This window comes from Capra hircus, chromosome 27, assembly GCF_001704415.2.
Source record: "Capra hircus breed San Clemente chromosome 27, ASM170441v1, whole genome shotgun sequence".
In the NCBI taxonomy this organism is placed as follows: domain Eukaryota; kingdom Metazoa; phylum Chordata; class Mammalia; order Artiodactyla; family Bovidae; genus Capra; species Capra hircus.
The window spans coordinates 41,364,528-41,383,039 of NC_030834.1; the positions used below are offsets into that span (position 1 = coordinate 41,364,528).

Sequence of the window (18,512 nt, forward strand, 5' to 3'; positions counted from 1 at the left end):
CCCTCCTGCCCTCAATGTTTCCCAGCATCAGACTCTTTCTAGTGAATTGACTCTTTGCATCAGGTGGCCAAAGTATTGGAGCTTCAGCTTCAGCATCAGTCCTTCCAATGAATATTCAGGACTGATCTCCTTTAGGATTTACTTCTCTGATCTCCTTGCAGTCCAAGGGACTCTCAAGAATCTTCTCCAACACCACAGTTCAAAAGTATCAATTATTCGGCACTCAACCTTCTTTATGGCCGAACTCTCACATCCATACTACTGGAAAAAACATGCCTTTGATTGTATGACATCCTTACTATCTTCATTTATAAATAGCCACACTGAGGCCCAGAGAAGAGAACTTGTTATCTAAAGGGGCAAAAACTCAGATTCCAATCCAGGCAGCCAACTTGAAAGCTCATACTGGTACCAGTATTCTACACAGCCTTAGGGAAGGCACGTTAGAAATGAATCGCCAGTCTAGGTTCGATGCAGGGTGCAGGATGCTTGGGGCTGGTGCACTGGGATGACCTGGAGAGATGGTGTTGGGGGGGAGGTGGGAGGGGGGTTTGGGATTGGGAACACATGTACACCCGTGGCGGATTCATGTTGATGTGTGGCAAAACCAATACAATATTGTAAAATAAATGAAAAATAATAATAATAAGAAGAGAACATTGCCTAGTGTTAGCAACTGAACGTTTTAAATGTGTGTGCACATCTTTCTTCTTTGCTAAATATTTTTCTATACAATTTCTAAAATTGAGAAGAAGTTATGCAGGGTATACTCTGCATTTTATAAATTTAATATTGTAAGTCAGGGATTTGCTGAAGCAGTGTTACAGATGCTTGGTAAGCACTGCGCGGTTTGGTTGCATTGTAATTTATTTAATGATTTATCTGTTGTTAAACATTTCGTTGGTTTCAATTTTTCTTTATGATAAATATGGCTGGAAGAAACACAAGCTGGAATCAAGATTGCTGGGAGAAATATCAATAACCTCAGATATGCAGATGACACCACCCTTATGGCAGAAAGTAAAGAGGAGCTAAAAAGCCTCTTGATGAAAGTGAAAGAGGAGAGTGAAAAAGTTGGCTTAAAGCTCAACATTCAGAAAACGAAGATCATGGCATCTGGTCCCATCACTTCATGGGAAATAGATGGGGAAACAGTAGAAACAGTGTCAGACTTTATTTTTGGGGACTCCAAAATCACTGCAGATGGTGACTTCAGCCATGAAATTGAAAGAAGCTTACTCCTTGGAAGGAAAGTTATGACGAACCTAGATAGTATATTCAAAAGCAGAGACATTACTTTGCCGACTAAGGTCCGTCTAGTCAAGGCTATGGTTTTTCCTGTGGTCATGTATGGATGTGAGAGTTGGACTGTGAAGAAGGCTGAGTGCGGAAGAATTGATGCGTTTGAACTGTGGTGTTGGAGAAGACTCTTGAGAGTCCCTTGGACTGCAAGGAGTTCCAACCAGTCCATTCTGAAGGAGATCAACCCTGGGATTTCTTTGGAAGGAATGATGCTGAAACTGAAGCTCCAGTACTTTGGCCACCTCATGCGAAGAGTTGACTCATTGGAAAAGACTCTGATGCTGGGAGAGATTGGGGGCAGGAGGAGAAGGGGACGACAGAGGATGAGATGGCTGGATGGCATCACTGACTCGATGGACGTGAGTCTGAGAGAACTCTGGGAGTTGGTGATGGACAGGGAGGCCTGGCGTGCTGCGATTCATGGGGTCACAAAGAGTCGGACTGAACTGATGTCTCTAAATAATGTTTTATTCTGTATTTTGAATCATGCCATTAAGTTAAATTCCTAACAACACTGATACCCAAGTAAAGCTTATAATACTTTAACAGTTTGGGATGAAACTTTTTAAAAGTTGTGAAATTCCTTAGGGGACATAGTGCACTCTGATTTCTGCTTACAGTTAGAATTCCCCACTTACAGAAATCAGTACATTCAAACACATCTTTTATTAAAAACCTTATCTTCTTCTTGGATTAACTTGATGGCATTCAAACTCCTCTAAGCTGTGGAATTTTTTTTCAAATGCAAGATTTTGTGAAAACTCAATATAGGAAACAGATTTAAAGAAATAATTGCTCTGATAGTTGCTGCAGGATTAGACTCCTTGACTCCATTTTTCCAGTTTTGCCCTCTGACCCCTTCATGCGGCTGTCCCAGGAGCACAGTTTTTACCATATGGAGTGAAGGGACTCAATATTGATATTCAGCATCTTATTAGGAAACATTTTGGGTGCTAATTTTTATAGTCAAGTATTTACCTGCCAGTTTCAAACCTAACTTCATTTTCTTTCTGCATAATGTGTTAAAAAGAAAAAGTATGTGGGGGGATATGATGTAATTGTAAATAACACTTACTTAAGTAGATACCCTCCCCCAATTTTTCAGCTTCTAGACAAAAAAAAAAAATTTCTCAGTATATAGCAGAATTAATATTAAGGTAAATTTTTTGGTACATTTGTTCTACTGTTAATATCCAGGGATAAAAAAACTTACATTATATTGATACATAACTATAATATATAAATATTGGCCAGAATTATCTAGTTTAATAGTTATTTTTAAATATATTTTACTTTTTATATGTGATTTCTAAGTTTACATTAAATGTTTATGGAGCTTGAAATAACTCTTCAGTTTCCGAGAAGCTTGTCCATAATCTCCATTTCTTAATGTTTTACTTTGATTATTTGCTTTGTCTGCCTGCCTTGACTTTATTTCTTCTTGAAACTTCCCCACTGCTCTGCTGATAAAAAGAGCATTTCTGGACTTGTGGCTCAGCTATTTGCTGAAAACAAACAGAGCAAAACAAACACTCAGCTGAACCCCTTCTGGGTTGCTACCACGATGAAATTTTCTTCTTAGAGGCTTGCTGCAGTTTTTAATCAAATGTTATTTATTTAGAACTTTGTATTTGATAATAGCTCATAGTACTATAACTAAATTAGCTTACTTTCCTGCTTTTATTCTTTGAAATGATAAAGTTGGATGTTATCTTAAGCCCAGAGGTGTATTATTATAGTCCCATCCTCCTACTGAAGATGGCTGAGTGGAGGGTCAGTATAACTGACTCGAGTATAGGAAATGTTGATTCCGGCACAGGAGGAGGGAAGAGAGGGGCCTTTACTGAGTTCCAGACTACCTATGAGGCCCAGGGGAATCCCTGAGCACAGCCAGGCTCATAAAGCTTGTGGCCCAATGCTTTGTCCTGAGCAAAGGGCTGAGAAGTGGGGCAGAGCAAGCTGAGAAGACAGGGAGCAAGCCAAGGTAGATGAGAGAGGGCAGGGTGTTGAACCCAGGAAGGGGCCAAGGAACAGACATGGAGGCAGTGGATGCGGGGTATCAGACAGGACGATTAGTGTGGAGTCCCTGGGGCTGGGACAACACAACTGTCAAATATTGACTCCAGGGTCCCCAGCAGATCACAAAATCTTTGGATACTCAGTTCAGTTCAGTTCAGTCACTCAGTTGCATCTGACTCTAGGACCCCATGGACTGTGGCACGCCAGGCCTCCCTGTCCATCACCAATGCATGGAGTTCACTCAAACTCATGTCCATTGAGTCGGTGATGTGATCAGCCATCTCATCCTCTGTTGTTCCCTTCTCCTCACACCTTCAATCTTTCCCAGCATCAGGGTCTTTTCAAATGAGTCAGCTCTTCGCATGAGGTGGCCAAAGTACTGGAGTTTCAGCTTCAGCATCAGTCCTTCCAGTGAATATTCAGGACTGATTTCCTTTAGGATGGACTGGTTGGATCTCCTTGCAGTCCAAGGGACTCTCAGGAGTCTTCTCCAATACCACAGTTCAAAAGCATCAATTCTTTGGCACTCAGCTTTCTTTATAATCCAACTCTCACATCCATACACAACTACTGGAAAAACCATATCTTTGACTAGATGGACCTTTGTTGGCAAAGTAATGTCTCTGCTTTTGAATATGCTGTCTAGGTTGGTCATAACTTTCCTTCCAAGGAATAAGCATATTTTAATTTCATGGCTGCAATCACCATCTGCAGTGATTTTGGAACCCCCCCCCCAAATAGTCAGCCACTGTTTCCACTGTTTCCCCATCTATTTACCATGAAGTGATGGGACTGGATGCCATGATCTTAGTTTTCTGAATGCTGAGCTTTAAGCCAACTTTTTCACTCTCCTCTTTCACTTTCATCAAGAGGCTCTTTAGTTCTTCTTTACTTTCTGCCATAAGGGTGGTGTCATCTGCATATCTGAGGTTATTGATATTCTCCCAGCAATCTTGATTCCAGCTTGTGCTTCTTCCGGCCCAAAGTTTCTCATAATATACTTTGCATATAAGTTGAATAAGCAGGGTGACAATATACAGCCTTGACGTACTCCTTTTCCTATTTGGAACCAGTCAGTTGTTTCATGTCCAGTTTTAACTGTTGGTTCCTGACCTGCATGCAGGTTTCTCAAGAGGCAGGTCAGGTGGTCTGGTATTCCCATCTCTTTTTCCACAGTTTATTGTGATCCACACAGTCAAAGGCTTTGGCGTAGTCCATAAACCTGAAGTAGATTCTTTTCTAGAAGTCTGAAACTTTTCTTGGATACTCAAGCCCCTTATTTAAAATGTCATAGTAATTAATATATGTAAGTAAACTCCACACACATCCTCTCATATACTTTAAATTATTTCTAGAATATTTATAATACCTAATACAATGAAAATGCTATATAAATAATTGTCAGCATGCAGCAAACTTGTTTTACTGTTTGGAACTTTCTAGAAATATTTTTTGTATGTTTTCCATCTGCTGTTGGTAGAATCTATGGATGCAAGAGCAGACTCATTGGGAAAGAGCATGATGCTGAGAAAGTTTGAGGGCAGGAGGAGAAAGAGGCTACAGAGGATGAAATGGTTGGATGGCATCATCAACTCAATAGACATGAGTTTGAGCAAACTCTGGGAGATGCTGACGGACAGGGAAGCCTGGCATGCTACAGTCTATGGGGTCACAAAAAGTCAGACATGACTGAGTGACTGAACAACAAAATGGATATAGAGTCTTCAGACACAGACAGCCAAGTGTGTACTCTTTGCTAGGATTATGTGATAGGAAAGAAGGGAGGGAGGGTGGATGGGAGAAATGAAGGAAAAATACAGGAAGAAAGAGAGGGAACAGTATTTACAGTGTCATAAAAAATGTTGTCTTACAAATATTTGTCTTCCCTATATATGCAGTTTACTATATACGTAACATTTTGTATTAGATGATTATATAAATTGAATAACATCTATTTTTTTCACTATGTGGAAAAAAATTACAAAATCCATTTCTCTTCAAAAGAGTATTTATTCCAATGCTAATTTGTATCCTTAGTGTATTATATTTTACCTTACTGATCTTTTCCTTGTCACTTTTCCTTGATTATCCATTTTAAGTTTTCATGTAGCCGTTTCCTACTCAGAATCTTTTTATGATATTGGTGCATCTCTGTTTTCATCTTATTCAAGGACTTATCTGAAATTCAAAGCCAAGTGCACATTCCAAACTCTGCCTGATGTAAAGATTAGGGTGGATACTTCTTTTAAGATCACTGTGTTTTCACAGCCAGCTCACAGAAAATGAAGCAAAGATGGCTACGTACTTTTAAGACTCCAAATGTTGCCAACTTGTTTCTTTCTTCCTTTGAGAACACAGTTGAGCCGCCTGTGAATGAATGTCAGGTGTATAATAACTGCGCATCATAGATCTTAGAAAAGACATAATTTCACTTCTTTCTTTAGTGGTAGTTTAGTTCACAAGGCAATATAATTGGTATACTCTTACGTCTTTCCATAGAACTAAACTAACAAATCAGAAGAAAGAAACCCTCTTTCCAACTGTGTGTCATGATTTTGGATTCAGAAAATATTTGCCACCCCTGAAGAGTGGCGCTTGATGGAGGTACTTGTGTCTGAAGCCACTTCTAAACGTGCTTTCTCTCTTCTGCCCCTTGCAGCTGAGGGGGCCTGCGGGGGAACCTTGCGGGGGACGAGCAGCAGCATCTCCAGCCCCCACTTCCCTTCCGAGTATGAGAACAACGCTGACTGCACGTGGACCATCCTTGCAGAGCCGGGGGACACCATCGCACTGGTCTTCACTGATTTCCAGCTCGAAGAAGGATACGACTTCTTAGAGATCAGCGGGACAGAAGCACCGTCCATATGGTGAGTGCTGGACAAGAGACATCCTTCTTTCTTGCCTTGTTCTTCTGGCTGCTAAAATGTAACCTATAGTGTGAATGATTTGTCAGAGCTTCTGGGATGTTTCTGTGTTGGTCTGAGAGCTAGAGAAGTTGTCTGGTCTTGGACACTGGAATTTGCCTCAGTTTGGGCTTATATGAAGCTACACAGACAAGGCAGCTAGGTGAGCTGAGCTAGTTTTGGATTTGGTCTGGAGCTGATTCAGTGTCAGCAGATATTTTTAGATGGTGGTGATTTAGAATGTCAGGGTACCAGTCATCTGTTGCCTGTGCTGCAAATGTGTGATTACCTACATCTTTTCCTTCCTGGAGACCATGTGACCAACCTTGCAGGTCACAAGGGAACCGTAAATGCTCCTCTGATGCATACATAATACTGGTTATCTGATCAGTTCCTTGGCGTGTGTGCTGGTGGTGACAGGAGAAAACCCAATCAAATCCACTATAGCCTCTGGTTTATGGTGTTTCTTGCACGAGCAGACTTTGCTGTGTCGATAATACAACTGAAAAATAGATGTTTAAAGACGTAAAGTGTGCATCAAATTAAGTCATTTGATATGAGTTGAACTGGGTTTTTTGGTTTTAATTAATGTTTTAATTTCTTAGCATTTTAAGAATTGCAACTGCTACCTGTCTCAGGTCTTTAACAACAAGGAAACGCCACTGTAAGTTCAAAATAAGTTGGAATAGAGGAAACACTGGCTCTTGATGCATTGGTGGAGGGGATGAAATGAGTGATTTTGAGCATCTCTAGGGGTTTAAGTTTGCATTTCAGTACAGAGACTGAAGGATAAAAATATCAAACCTGACAAATGTCATGAGTTAGACCACCTGTTTTTAAACCAATTATTAACACTGTGTTTTACTTTATTTTCCAAGACTCAACATTCAACACAGAGAATTTGTATTTATAGACAGTTATTTCCTTTCATTAATTTTATTTTCCTTATGTTAAATGTTACTTCAATTAAGAGAAAAATAACCATTGCCTCTGTGATATTTGTTTTCCATTTCATTCATCTGAGCAATACTTTTAGATTGAGCAGGGTTACCCTTTTGCTTATTTCATGTTATACCATTTAAGTTTTAAGACCCAGAGATTGATTATGTTATTATCTGTGTAGCTTCTTGTAACATCAGAGCTCATGGAACCTGATACAAAGCTGAAAGTTGAGTGTCCTGGTTTCTGCTCCAAGTTCTGTTGCAAATCATCGCTGTGACCTTGAACAAGTCATTTAGCTGCTTATCTAAAAAGAGGCTGTACTAAATGAGCTGTACTGTTTTAAATTAATTCATTCAACATCTACTGAGTGCTTTTCTCTGTCCATCAGTGTAAGAGATTCAGTGATGCAGCACTCTCCTGGATCTAAAATCACCTTGTTTTAGTTTTCAGAAAACCATTGCAATGCAAAAATATATAGTGACACATTCTTAGAAATTCAGTCATTCCTTGTTAAGGCCTTATGTCTGAGAGATTCCAGAGATCTCAGGCATTTCCTGGATGTGGTATCAGGTTGGGAGGAGGGAGAGGAAAAAGTGGGGTGTGTTGGACGATGGTTGTATTAATGGCATCCGTGGTCAAGGTTGGCTTTTGCCAAACAACCTTTGTTTATGCAAGAAAGAAGACTCTACAGAGAGAATGTCCACGTCCAGGTCTGGAAGAGAAACAGGGATGCTGAGCAGAGACACGAGCACAGTGGCGCAGAGTCCTGCAGAAGGCCTCGTGGCCCTCCACACAGCGTGAGCACCCTGAGCAGGCAGACCCCTTGGTCTCTTGTCTGCAGTAGGCAGCCTGCAGGACTGACTGATCTTACTTGACGTGGTTTTCCCATTTCTTCTTTTCTCATCCCTGCTGATTTCTCTCGCATCCTCTCCTTCTCACTGTTTTATCTCCGCCAGTCCTTTCCCAGACTCGGGTCCCCTTGTCTTTCAATATCAAACTTAGAAAAGTGTGTGGATGGACTCTTGAATGTGCTAAAATTGTGATCTGTCGGAAATGCCAGGTGGGGCTACGGCCATGTGGGTGCCTGAAAACGACAGCTCACAGTTGGGAATCTGCATAGGGAATGTTGGAGGAATCGCCCCTTGTCTTCCTGGTGCTTGGATTCAGACTGAAATGGTTTCCAGCTCTCTGAACTCTTTCTCGTGGTGTTTGCCAGGACACCACATTCAACAGCAATCTAGCAGGAGTGGGTAGGACTCGAGCAGTTGTTGAAAACACCCTGGATGGGACTTGTGCCCTGTGTGCCTTCTGGTCTAATGAACTGGGTTTCCTGTTGGTTCATCGTGGTTCCTCTCTCCTGATAGTCCTCGTCAGACATGTATGGAGCTGTGCTGATAACTACCTTCTTGAGATGACTTGCACTGTCCTGTTGGTGTGCACAAAGCCCGGTGCACTCATTGAGATCCTTGCCCGTTTCTGATGAAGAGTCCAGGAGGCACAAAGGATGGGAGATGGCAAAGCTGAGGGAGCAGGTGAGGGGCGAGGCTGTGTCTGAAGGCCTCTGAACCCAAACCACATTTTTTTTTTCACTCTAAGACTGTCCCCTCAGTGGAACTGTCCACGTCTGAGCCTAATGGCCTGCTGGGGAGGTTCCCTTTCCTCTGTTTCAGGACTGACACTGGGGTTTGGATCCTAAAGCCTTGAGCAGGCCACCACCATAAGGGAGATGGGCTACTGGAGAAGCCTCTGAGCACATATGTGCATCAGTCGAGTCAGAGACAGCAGAGCTTCTCAGGGTGACATTGAGTGTTTATCACAATTACAAAGAGGACTATCTCGATATGGCCATAGGACTACTTTACAAGAGAATGGTCTTCAGGGGAGGCAGAGAAGGAAAACATGGTTTTCTGAAATCACTACTGAAACATACGTGGGCACATTTACAATACAAAGCGGAGCCACTGGGTTACCTTTCCAGATTTATACCAACGCATAATGGAACTTATCTTCAAAAGACTATTATTTAACTGTAATTTTCAAGTGACAGCCTCTACCATGTGTCAGGTTCTAAATTGGTATATTTAAAAGATTTACCCATCCCCAGACTGCAAGAAAAATACCAAGTGGCCATGTGGGTGGGTGTACTTCATCTCGGGCACAAGGTTACACGGCAATGACAGCAGGACCATGCTAATGGCTGTGCGTGCAGAAAGAGTGCCCACACACATATAATTTTCCAATAATCTCTTTTTAAAAGAGAGACTATACAAGCAAGGGCACTCTGAGAAGAAGCTACCTGAAAAATTGTTAAGAACAATAATAGGATTAGCCTTATTTTCAATTCATTTGGAGTGAAGTTACCAACTCAGCTATGTTTTATGTAAGGGTTGCCATGGCTACAGCAGAGGCAGTCTAAAAGTGGTGGATGATGTAAAGTTCCAAAATTGTCCATATGTTAATCATGGTGCGTCAGGCGGCGGGGAGGGCGGAGAGGGGGACGGTATTTGCTTTAGCCTAAGGCACTCTGCGTCCATCAGATGAGGCTCGATTCATTTTGAACTAGTTAGATGCTGAGTTTAGATGCTAAGATCAGTGTCTTATACCTTCAATACCTTCTTTAAAGGGGGAGCCATCAGTCCTAATTGTCTTTGCAGAGTGGTCTAGTAATTACGATTTTTCCGGCAGTCAGAAACCTGGCTAGCAGTGAGGCTAATCATGTCTTCTTACTTTCTAAAGTGATCCAATCTAACTCCCAATTCTGGAAATATCAAGAGAAAAAAAAAAAAGATTGATTTTTTTCAGCATTAAGCTACTAAGGTTTCTAAATTAAGACACGGTGGTGAAAAGAATTTGGAACATCAGAAAGTCTTGACAAAAGACCAGGAAGAGAGTGCTTGATATATTTAAAATATGCACTCATATCTGGGCATGATTATCTACCCTGTTTCGAGAGGGGGTGGGTGTGTCTAGGGGTAGAGAAGGAAGGAAAACAAGAACACACGAATGTGTTTAAGATGTGCCCCCAGACTTACTTAAATGCATTAGTTTCCTCAAAAACCTTCAGTGACTGAGCTATGAAATTTGGAATAAAACCCAACTGAAGCCTTAACAGATCAAGGCTTTTCAGAGCATAGCCCACCCTGCCCACCAGCCTGGCCTTTTTCCTCCCCGGCAAACACCCTCAGTTTGCCCTATTAAATGCACCCTGGTCTTCACCTTAGAGGATGTTTGTGTCTCTTGCGTGTTTGTCCAGGAGCCAGCCTCCATGTGGAATGCCCAGGCTGCTGAGCTGAACAGACATTAAAAGACGTAAGTGACATGTAGTTGGTAGAACCTGGGGAGGAGTACCACCAGGAGGGCGTAGAACTTTACACCATTGTCCTCCCTGGAAAACCACACTGATCACAAACTCAAGAATGCTTCTCAGCCCCCTCAGATTACCCTGGCTTCTTATATCAATAGAAAATCTGTTACATATAATTTTTTTTTAAGGCTTAAGTTTAGTTATTCACTAAGCAACATGACCCTACCCCTTTGCCTGTTGGGACTGTGTGAGATTACATGTTAGAGGACAAAAAGTAGTCTTGTAACTACACTTTATTCTGTTCCCATTAACAGGCAAAACTTCACCATTAAATCAATCTGATCAGTGATTTGCTGAAGCCAAAACAGAACTTCAAAGGAACTGGCAACGCTGAGTGAACTTCAAAGAACCCTTGAAGGGTCAATTAACACCTGCAGTGTTTATCCAGCTTGTCACTTAATTGATAATTGACTTGGTGTCTATTTAATTTCTAATGAGGATGAATTATAGAGGCATGCACAGAGCCGTCAACACCCAAAAGCAGTCCCTCAGCTTACCTGCCGCCTGTACAGAAAGGAAGCCCCAACCTCTCCATCCTCATTTTGTTTGTTAACTGCTCATTTTAACGTCATTTTGTGGAGAATTTGCAAAACCAGCTCAGACCGTTGGTTTATCACCCAGCCCAAGTTACCCTAACAGTCACATCTTATACATCTGTAGCATTGTTGTGGAAACCAAGAAGTTAACACTGACGCTAACTCACTGATGGACCTTTTTCTGCCCCAGAACTCAGTTTAGGGGTCTGTGTGGCATTGAATTCTGTGTCGTTCATGGCCTCCAAGTTGTGACTGTTTCTAGTCTTTCTGTTTCCGTAACCTTGACCTCCATCATGTTAGTGGTTCAGCCTGGTCACATTGTTTTGGGAGAAAAGATGGCATTTTTCAGGTAGAAGGAGAAAGTGACCACAGAGCATCGTTCCATGACTACCGACTGGTATAATTGCTTTTTTTAATGTTTTCCATTTTAAATTTAAATATAATAATTATATTACACAGACTTATTGTAATGTTGCATTGAAGAATTTTCTGTGAAGCAAGCAAAATATAAACAGATATCTTGTATGTGTGTGTATGTATGTATCAGTCTATGAACATCTACTTTTCTGAAACCTCTGCATGCTCTCCAAAGGCCTGAGGCCATAAATAACATGACGTCAGTATAACCCTCTTCCTAAGTCCCTCTTGTACTCAAAATACATTTCTCTAAGAATTTCTTTGAATAACACGTTATTCTAAAAACAACTTACACTGAATAATAATATTCACCAGGTATTGCTAAGTACCAGGCAAGTGTGTAAGCAGTCACCACGACTTAGAGATACTCTTTTCCCGATTTCATGGGTGAGACAGTGAACTCAGAGAAGGTTAAATGTCTTGCCTCACAGCCTCACACATTCCAAGTGGAAGAGCAGGAGCTGAAAGAGAGACAGTCCCAGACCATAATTCTTCACTTATTTAAATATGTCAAGATGTATTCCTATATGGTCTTTAAGTCAAGATAATAGAAGTAAATAGGAATAATTATTTTTTATTATTATTAAAAAAAAGCATGTTATACTCCAGAATTGTCCTAGAGTGACTGTTGTCTTGTCTGACCTCACTGGATGCCACAGGGAGCCTGAGGCACTCCAAAGCCAGGTCTGGCCCCATTTTCTCTGATGACGACACAAGAACCCTCCTTTTAAAGTCTTCTTTTTCCGTAAGATAAGGTGATAAATCTTACCTGGTATGGATAAATTATTTGTGTTACAGGCAATGGGAAAATTTTCCCCTTTAGGAATATAAATTCATTTCACAAAACACAAATTGCCTGATTTTTGTTGTTGGTTTTTATTTGTTTAGTTGGTTGTTGTCATTTTTTTTGTTGTTGTTGTTTTTTTGTTTTTGTTTTGTTTTTTGCAGTTCACCCCTCTCTTTGTATGTGGTCTTTTGTCCAGGAAGCAAAATTACAATTAAATTAACACTTTAAAATAAATTTCCTTTTTAAAAACATACTTCCTTTTAAGAGTCTGTTGTGCAAATTCTATTTTATCCATTCTCAGGTAATAGTTGTAAGCTTTCTTTTATTCCCCAAATCAGCCAAATTTGTATGTCATGGTTTTCCAACTGTACATTTTGATGTCTTCGTTTAAAGTTTCTCTCCAACTCTGAACATCTAATTTTCATGGAGCACTGGTTAGCAGGATAAGGTAATTTTGTGCAATCTAAGGCATCTCTGAAGAATGTGCCACTTTATTGCTCACGTTCCATCCTGTGGGCACATGGCATGCAAGCTTGGAGAGTCCTGTCTGTGAGCAGTGGCTGGAACAGTGAACGTTTCCCATCACTGGACTTTAATAAGCCCAAGCACTGAAGTCATTCTGATTTGAAACCCTTTAGACAACTCCGTTCAGTTCTGTTCAGTCGCTCAGTCATGTCGGACTCTTTGCAACCCCATGGACTGCAGCACACCAGGCCTCCCTGTCCATCACCAGCTCCCAGAGTTTACTCAAACTCATGTCCTTTGAGTCGCTGATGCCATCCAACCATCCCCTTCTCCTCCTGCCCTCAATCTTTCCCAGCATCAGGGTCTTTTCCAATGAGTCAGTTCTTTGCATCAGGTGACCAAAGTATTGGAGTTTCAGCTTCAGCATCAGTCCTCCCAATGAATATCCAGGACTGATTTGCTTTAGGATGGACTGGTTGGATCTCCCTGCAGTCCAAGGGACTCTCAAGAGGCTGCTCCAGCACCACAGTTCAAAAGCATCAATTCTTCGGTGCTCAGCTTCCTTTGTAGTCCAAATCTCGCATCCATACATGACTACTGGAAAAACCATAGCCTTGACTAGATGGACCTTTGTTGGCAAAGTAACATCTCTGCTTTTTAATATGCTGTCTAGGTTGGTCATAACTTTTCTTCCAAGGAGCAAGTGTCTTTTAATTTCATGGCAATTAGAGTCCATCTTTCTTTAAAAAACCAGGAGGTTTTTATTTCTGTGAATTATGAGCTTTAGAATATCTGGAACTTAGGGAACCTCCTAAGGCGATTCCTTTGTGGTTAGATAAGGAAGCTGCATCCTGCACGGATTGGCGCCTTGCCCCTCATTACAGGGTCCTTTCGTAGGACAGAAGGCCGGTCTCTGTGTGTCCTCAGAGTGGAGCCCACTGCCTGTGGGGCAGCAGGGCCTGTTTCCTCTAGTTTCTCCATCCTCTTGCCATAGCAGGCAGCTTGGGATAGTAGCTAAGAGAAGCCTACTTTCTCAGTTTAGGGATATGGCCTCAGCTCTGCAACTTGCAAGCTTGAGGATGCACAGCGGGCTGCTGTAAGTCCCAGGCTGGTGTCTGTGAGATGGAAATGGCCCTGATAAGACAGCGGAGGCTTGTGAAATGGAGCAAATGAGGGGTGGTTTGCAAAGCCCTTGGCCAACGGCCTGCAACATACAGTGATTTCTATAACTGGCGGTGTGTTTATTGCTTTAAGAAACAGTGCCATAGAGATTCCAGAGTTCTCATCTTTTCAAAATAAAATGTTGTTCTGAAAACCCTACACTTCTTGTTTTTAACGTATATTTAATTTTAAAGGGCATTTTTAGAAAATAACCTTCCCTTTTTTAAAAAATTATAAACGCTTTGTTTCTTCTGTGCTGAACCTTTCAAACCTGTGTCTTGTCTTTGATACACCATTCATTTTTTTTTTTTGAAAATCCAAATGCTATATATGCCCAGGTCATTTTACTATTAAAAGTAGACACTTAGGAAAAATATAATGCAAGAACCATAGAATTTGTACCAAAGTATATATGCATATATTCGGCAAACTCTGAAGCACATAACATGTACCCACAATTGTGACGGATGCTAGTCCCATGCTTCTCAAGTGCATTGTGTGCAGGAATCACCTGGGATCTTTTTCCTTTAGGGTTACAGCTCGAGAGATCTGAGAAAGGCACTGAGGTTCTCTGTTTCCAGCAAGTCCCCTGGTGATGTGGGCGCCCCTGTTCTGTGGACCAGACCCAGAAGTGAGGCTCTTGAGCATCTGGGGGGAAAGACAATGGACAATGAATAACTGCAATAACAGCAGATTAAATTTCAAGATTACAGTACAGGGTTATTGACCATAGTCACAATACGAAACATTGAATCCTCAGAACTTGCCCATCTGAGAAGTGGAAATTTGGACCCTTTGACCAAATCTCCCCATTTCCCCCAACATCCAGCCCCAGGCAACTGTCATTCTAGTGTTGTAGTACATGAGTTCTATAATTTTGTTTTTTAATTTAGATTCTATTTGTAAGTGGTGTGGAGCATTTGTCTTTCTCTGACTTATTTCACTTTGTCTAACGACCTCCAGGCTCATCCATGTTGTCACACATGGTAGGATTTTCTTCTTTTATGGCTGAATAGTATTCCTCTGTGTGTGTGTGTGTGTGTGTGTGTGTGTGTGTGTGACATTTTCTTTACCCATTTATCCATAGATGGACACTTAGCTTGGTTCCATAACTTGGTTGTTGTGAATAATGTTTTCACAAGCACAAGACTGCAGATATTTCTTTGAGATACTGATTTCATTTCTTTTGGTCTTATACCAAGAATTGGGATTGCTGGATCCTATCCTAATGTTATTTTTAAGTTTTGGAGGAGCCTCCATACTGATTTTTATTGCTAGGAGAATAGATCTTAAAAGTTCTCACCACACACACACACGCAAAAGCTATGTAACATGACTGGATATATAAATTACTTTGGTTTTGGTAAATGCTGTATTTCCTAATGTATATCTATATCAAATCATCATGTTACGCATGTTAAACTTATACAATTTTGTCAGGTATTCCTCAGTAGATTTGGAAAAGTATTATAAATAATAATTTCAAGTTTTCTTGAAAAGTGGAAAATTTTTAGTAGTTCTGTTGCAGAGTATGATAATATAAGCTCTCTGGTCTTTGTTGAAAAGTGTCTTGTAACTTTATAAAGGGTTGTTGGCAGAAAATGGGGCCAACCTGGAAAGACTGAACTCATCCCTGAGTTTCCAGTTTGGGCTTCATATCATCAGTACATAGCCCCCACCCACTCCGTGGAGATTCCAACTTAATTAGCTGAATCAGCTTGGCTGTAGTGCTGACTGCTAGGAGTTGAGGGGTGGGGGTGGTCAGAAGAGAAAGATACACAGTATTTCAGTGGCTGGCAAGCATTTTGAGCAGTATTAGCATGTTTCCAGTCTCTTGATAGGTGTGCATTGAAAATAAACTTGGTCCAACTCCTGGAGATGGTGAAGGACAGGGAGGCCTGTGGTGCTGCAGTCCATGGCGTCACAAACAGTGAGAATGACTTAGAGATGGAACAACAACAGCAATTTAAAATGAATCATTCTGAACTCTTTAGAGAACATTGGGTTAAAGAGTTCGTTTCATTTGCCAAAGATTCTCAACCTTTTAATATCTTAGTTAACATCAGCTACGGGATGTAGCGATTCACCAAGAATATTTGACCGTGAATTGCATGTCTTTGGTGGGATGTAGACTAACACCTGGGGCCGTGGGTCAGGAGAAAGCTCTGCTTTCTGGCACATCAGAGACCGGCCTGATCTGATTCCAGGCAAGGTTTGCGTTCCATTTTGCGCCTTAGACTGAAAGTGACTGGATCCTCACTTGCTGTTTCCTCTAGCCTTGCCCTCAACCCCTTTTCTCTGTCTGCAAAGCCTCCTGTTCTGCTGTGTCAGCAAGTCCTTGGTCATCAGTTCAGATGATGAGAGAGAGAGAGTTGGCCTTGGAGTGAGAGTGATGATGGATTAAAATGTGTTTTTTTCTTCTGTGTAGCTGGGTGATTTGGATTAGCTGTTCAGACTCCAAGAGTTTTCGTTTTCCAACTGTAAAATGAGGTTAATGATACTTAGCTTGCAGAGCAAAGATTAAAATATAGGTCATAACTCTGTCGCTGTCCATGGTACAGAGACTCTGAATAAGCCGTATCCATCATGATTGCCAGGCTGTGTATGAAACATGAGATATCAGCTGTGGAGGTGAAGAGAGCAGTCAGAGTTTGAGGAAAGAGAAACAATTACCTCGTGAGGCCATTAAAGAGTGTTTCAATGACCCTGAGAGCAGAATGTGTGTGGACAGAAAATGTGTGGGGACATTTTGAACATGGGATGTGCAAAATGTTTAAAATATATGTATTTATATATGAATGAATGGATTATATATATATATATCGTTGCTGTTGTTCAGTCGCTAAGTTGTGTCCCACTCTTTGTGACCCCATGGACTGCAACATGCCAGACTTTCCTGTCCTTCACCATCTTCTGGAGTTTACTCAAACTCATGTCCATTGAGTTGGTGATGCCATCCAACCATCTCATCCTCTGTTTTCCCCTTCTCCTCCTGCTTTCATTCTTTCCCAGAATGTATGTATCAACTTCCCAGGTGGCACTAGTGGTAAAGAACCCATCTGCCAATGCAGGAGATATTAGAAACACAGGTTTGATCCCTGGAATGAGAAGACTCCCTGGAAGAGGACACGGCAACCCATTCCAGTACTTGCCTGGAGAATCCCATGGACAGAGGACCCTGGAGCCTGAAGGGCTATGGTCCATAAAGTGTGAAAGAGTCAGACATGACTGAAGCAACTTTCTGTGTGTGTATGCCCTTGGCTGTACAGCAGAAACTCACACAGAACAATGAAGGAACACAACATTTCAAATGTCCAGGACTCATGGTTGGAAAGTTTGGGGGTTTCTGGCTGTGTTCAAGGATCTCTATTTTGATCAGTGCTCTAGAAGAGTTTCAGGGAGTGCAACTTCTAGAAACAGGGGGGATGCCTTATGGAGAAACTCTGATGCTCTCAGCTAGACCAGGGGCAATTTCGGGGACCTTCCCTACTTGCCCTTTCCTGTTGCCATCACAGAACACCAGCAAAGATCTTCTAAGGCAGTTGGTCCAGAATTAGCTGAGGGACCCTCTCATTTCAACCATAGCTCCCAGCTATGTGACCCTGGATAGTAGAGTGGCTCCTGTAGGCAGACTAGGAAAGGAGTCAGACATTCAAGAAAGAGCATATAAGAAGGGAAACTTGAGGCTAGGGTTGGTGAAAAGAAGTGAAAAGCATGCAGCTCATCCAGACTGGATTTGAGATGTCCAGAGGAAGAAAGCACAATGAATTGGATAAGAAAAACTTATTTGGGGGATAGAGACAGATGCAAGGGAGTGAACTTCAGCATGGAGGTTGACACAGTGGTGAACCTCAGTGTTGAGACAGATGCAGGGGTGAACCTCAGCATGGAGACAAATGTAGGGGTGTACCTCACCATGGAGGACAGGCAGGGGTGAACCTCAGCATGAGTCAGGTGCAGGGGTGAACTCAGCATGGAGATAGACTTAGAGGTGAACCTCAGCATGGAGACAGGCATGGGGTGAAGCTCAGCATGGAGGAAGTAGTTGCCAGAAGCTGGAGTGAGATTCCTGACATCCCCCGCAGAGTTTTCTTGTGTCCACAAATCAGTTTTGTGAAGGTTTCATGTACTAGAAGGAGGCCACCACTCCATACAGGCAGACTGCCGGTATTCAGAAGAAGAGCGAGCGAGTAAATTATGCGTACATTTTCTGTAGCTTTACATTGGGCAACTTTTAAGCAGTTGACCCCATTCAAAAGTGTGTGTGTGTGTGTGTGTGTGTGTGTGTGTGTGTGTGTGTGTGTGTGTGTGTACATGTTAGGCCAGGTAAGAAGGTATGCCTGTATTTGAAAGAAAGAAAATGAAAGTTGCTCAGTTGTGTCCAACTCTTTGCAACCCCTGGACTACTCAGTCCATGGAATTCTTTAGGCCAGAATACTGGAGGGGGTAGCCATTCCCTTCTCCAGGGGATCTTCTCAACCCAGGGATCAAGCCCAGATCTTGCAGGTGGATTCTTTACTGCCTGAGCCACCAGGGAAGCCCTATATTTAATTTCTGTTTTTTTTTTTTTTTAATGTGTAATGTAATCCTAATGACTGGAAACAGATATGTCTGCA

At 41.8% G+C, this 18,512-nt stretch overlaps 1 protein-coding gene across 1 annotated transcript in view; it reads left to right on the forward strand.

Annotated features, from left to right (window-relative positions):
- Positions 1-18,512, forward strand: part of CSMD1 (CUB and Sushi multiple domains 1) — a 2,085,346-nt gene that overhangs the window by 1,014,913 nt on the left and 1,051,921 nt on the right. Inside the window, 1 exon segment of the mRNA XM_018042044.1 lies at positions 5,981-6,188. Within this exon segment, the coding sequence (XP_017897533.1) occupies positions 5,981-6,188 (208 nt within the window).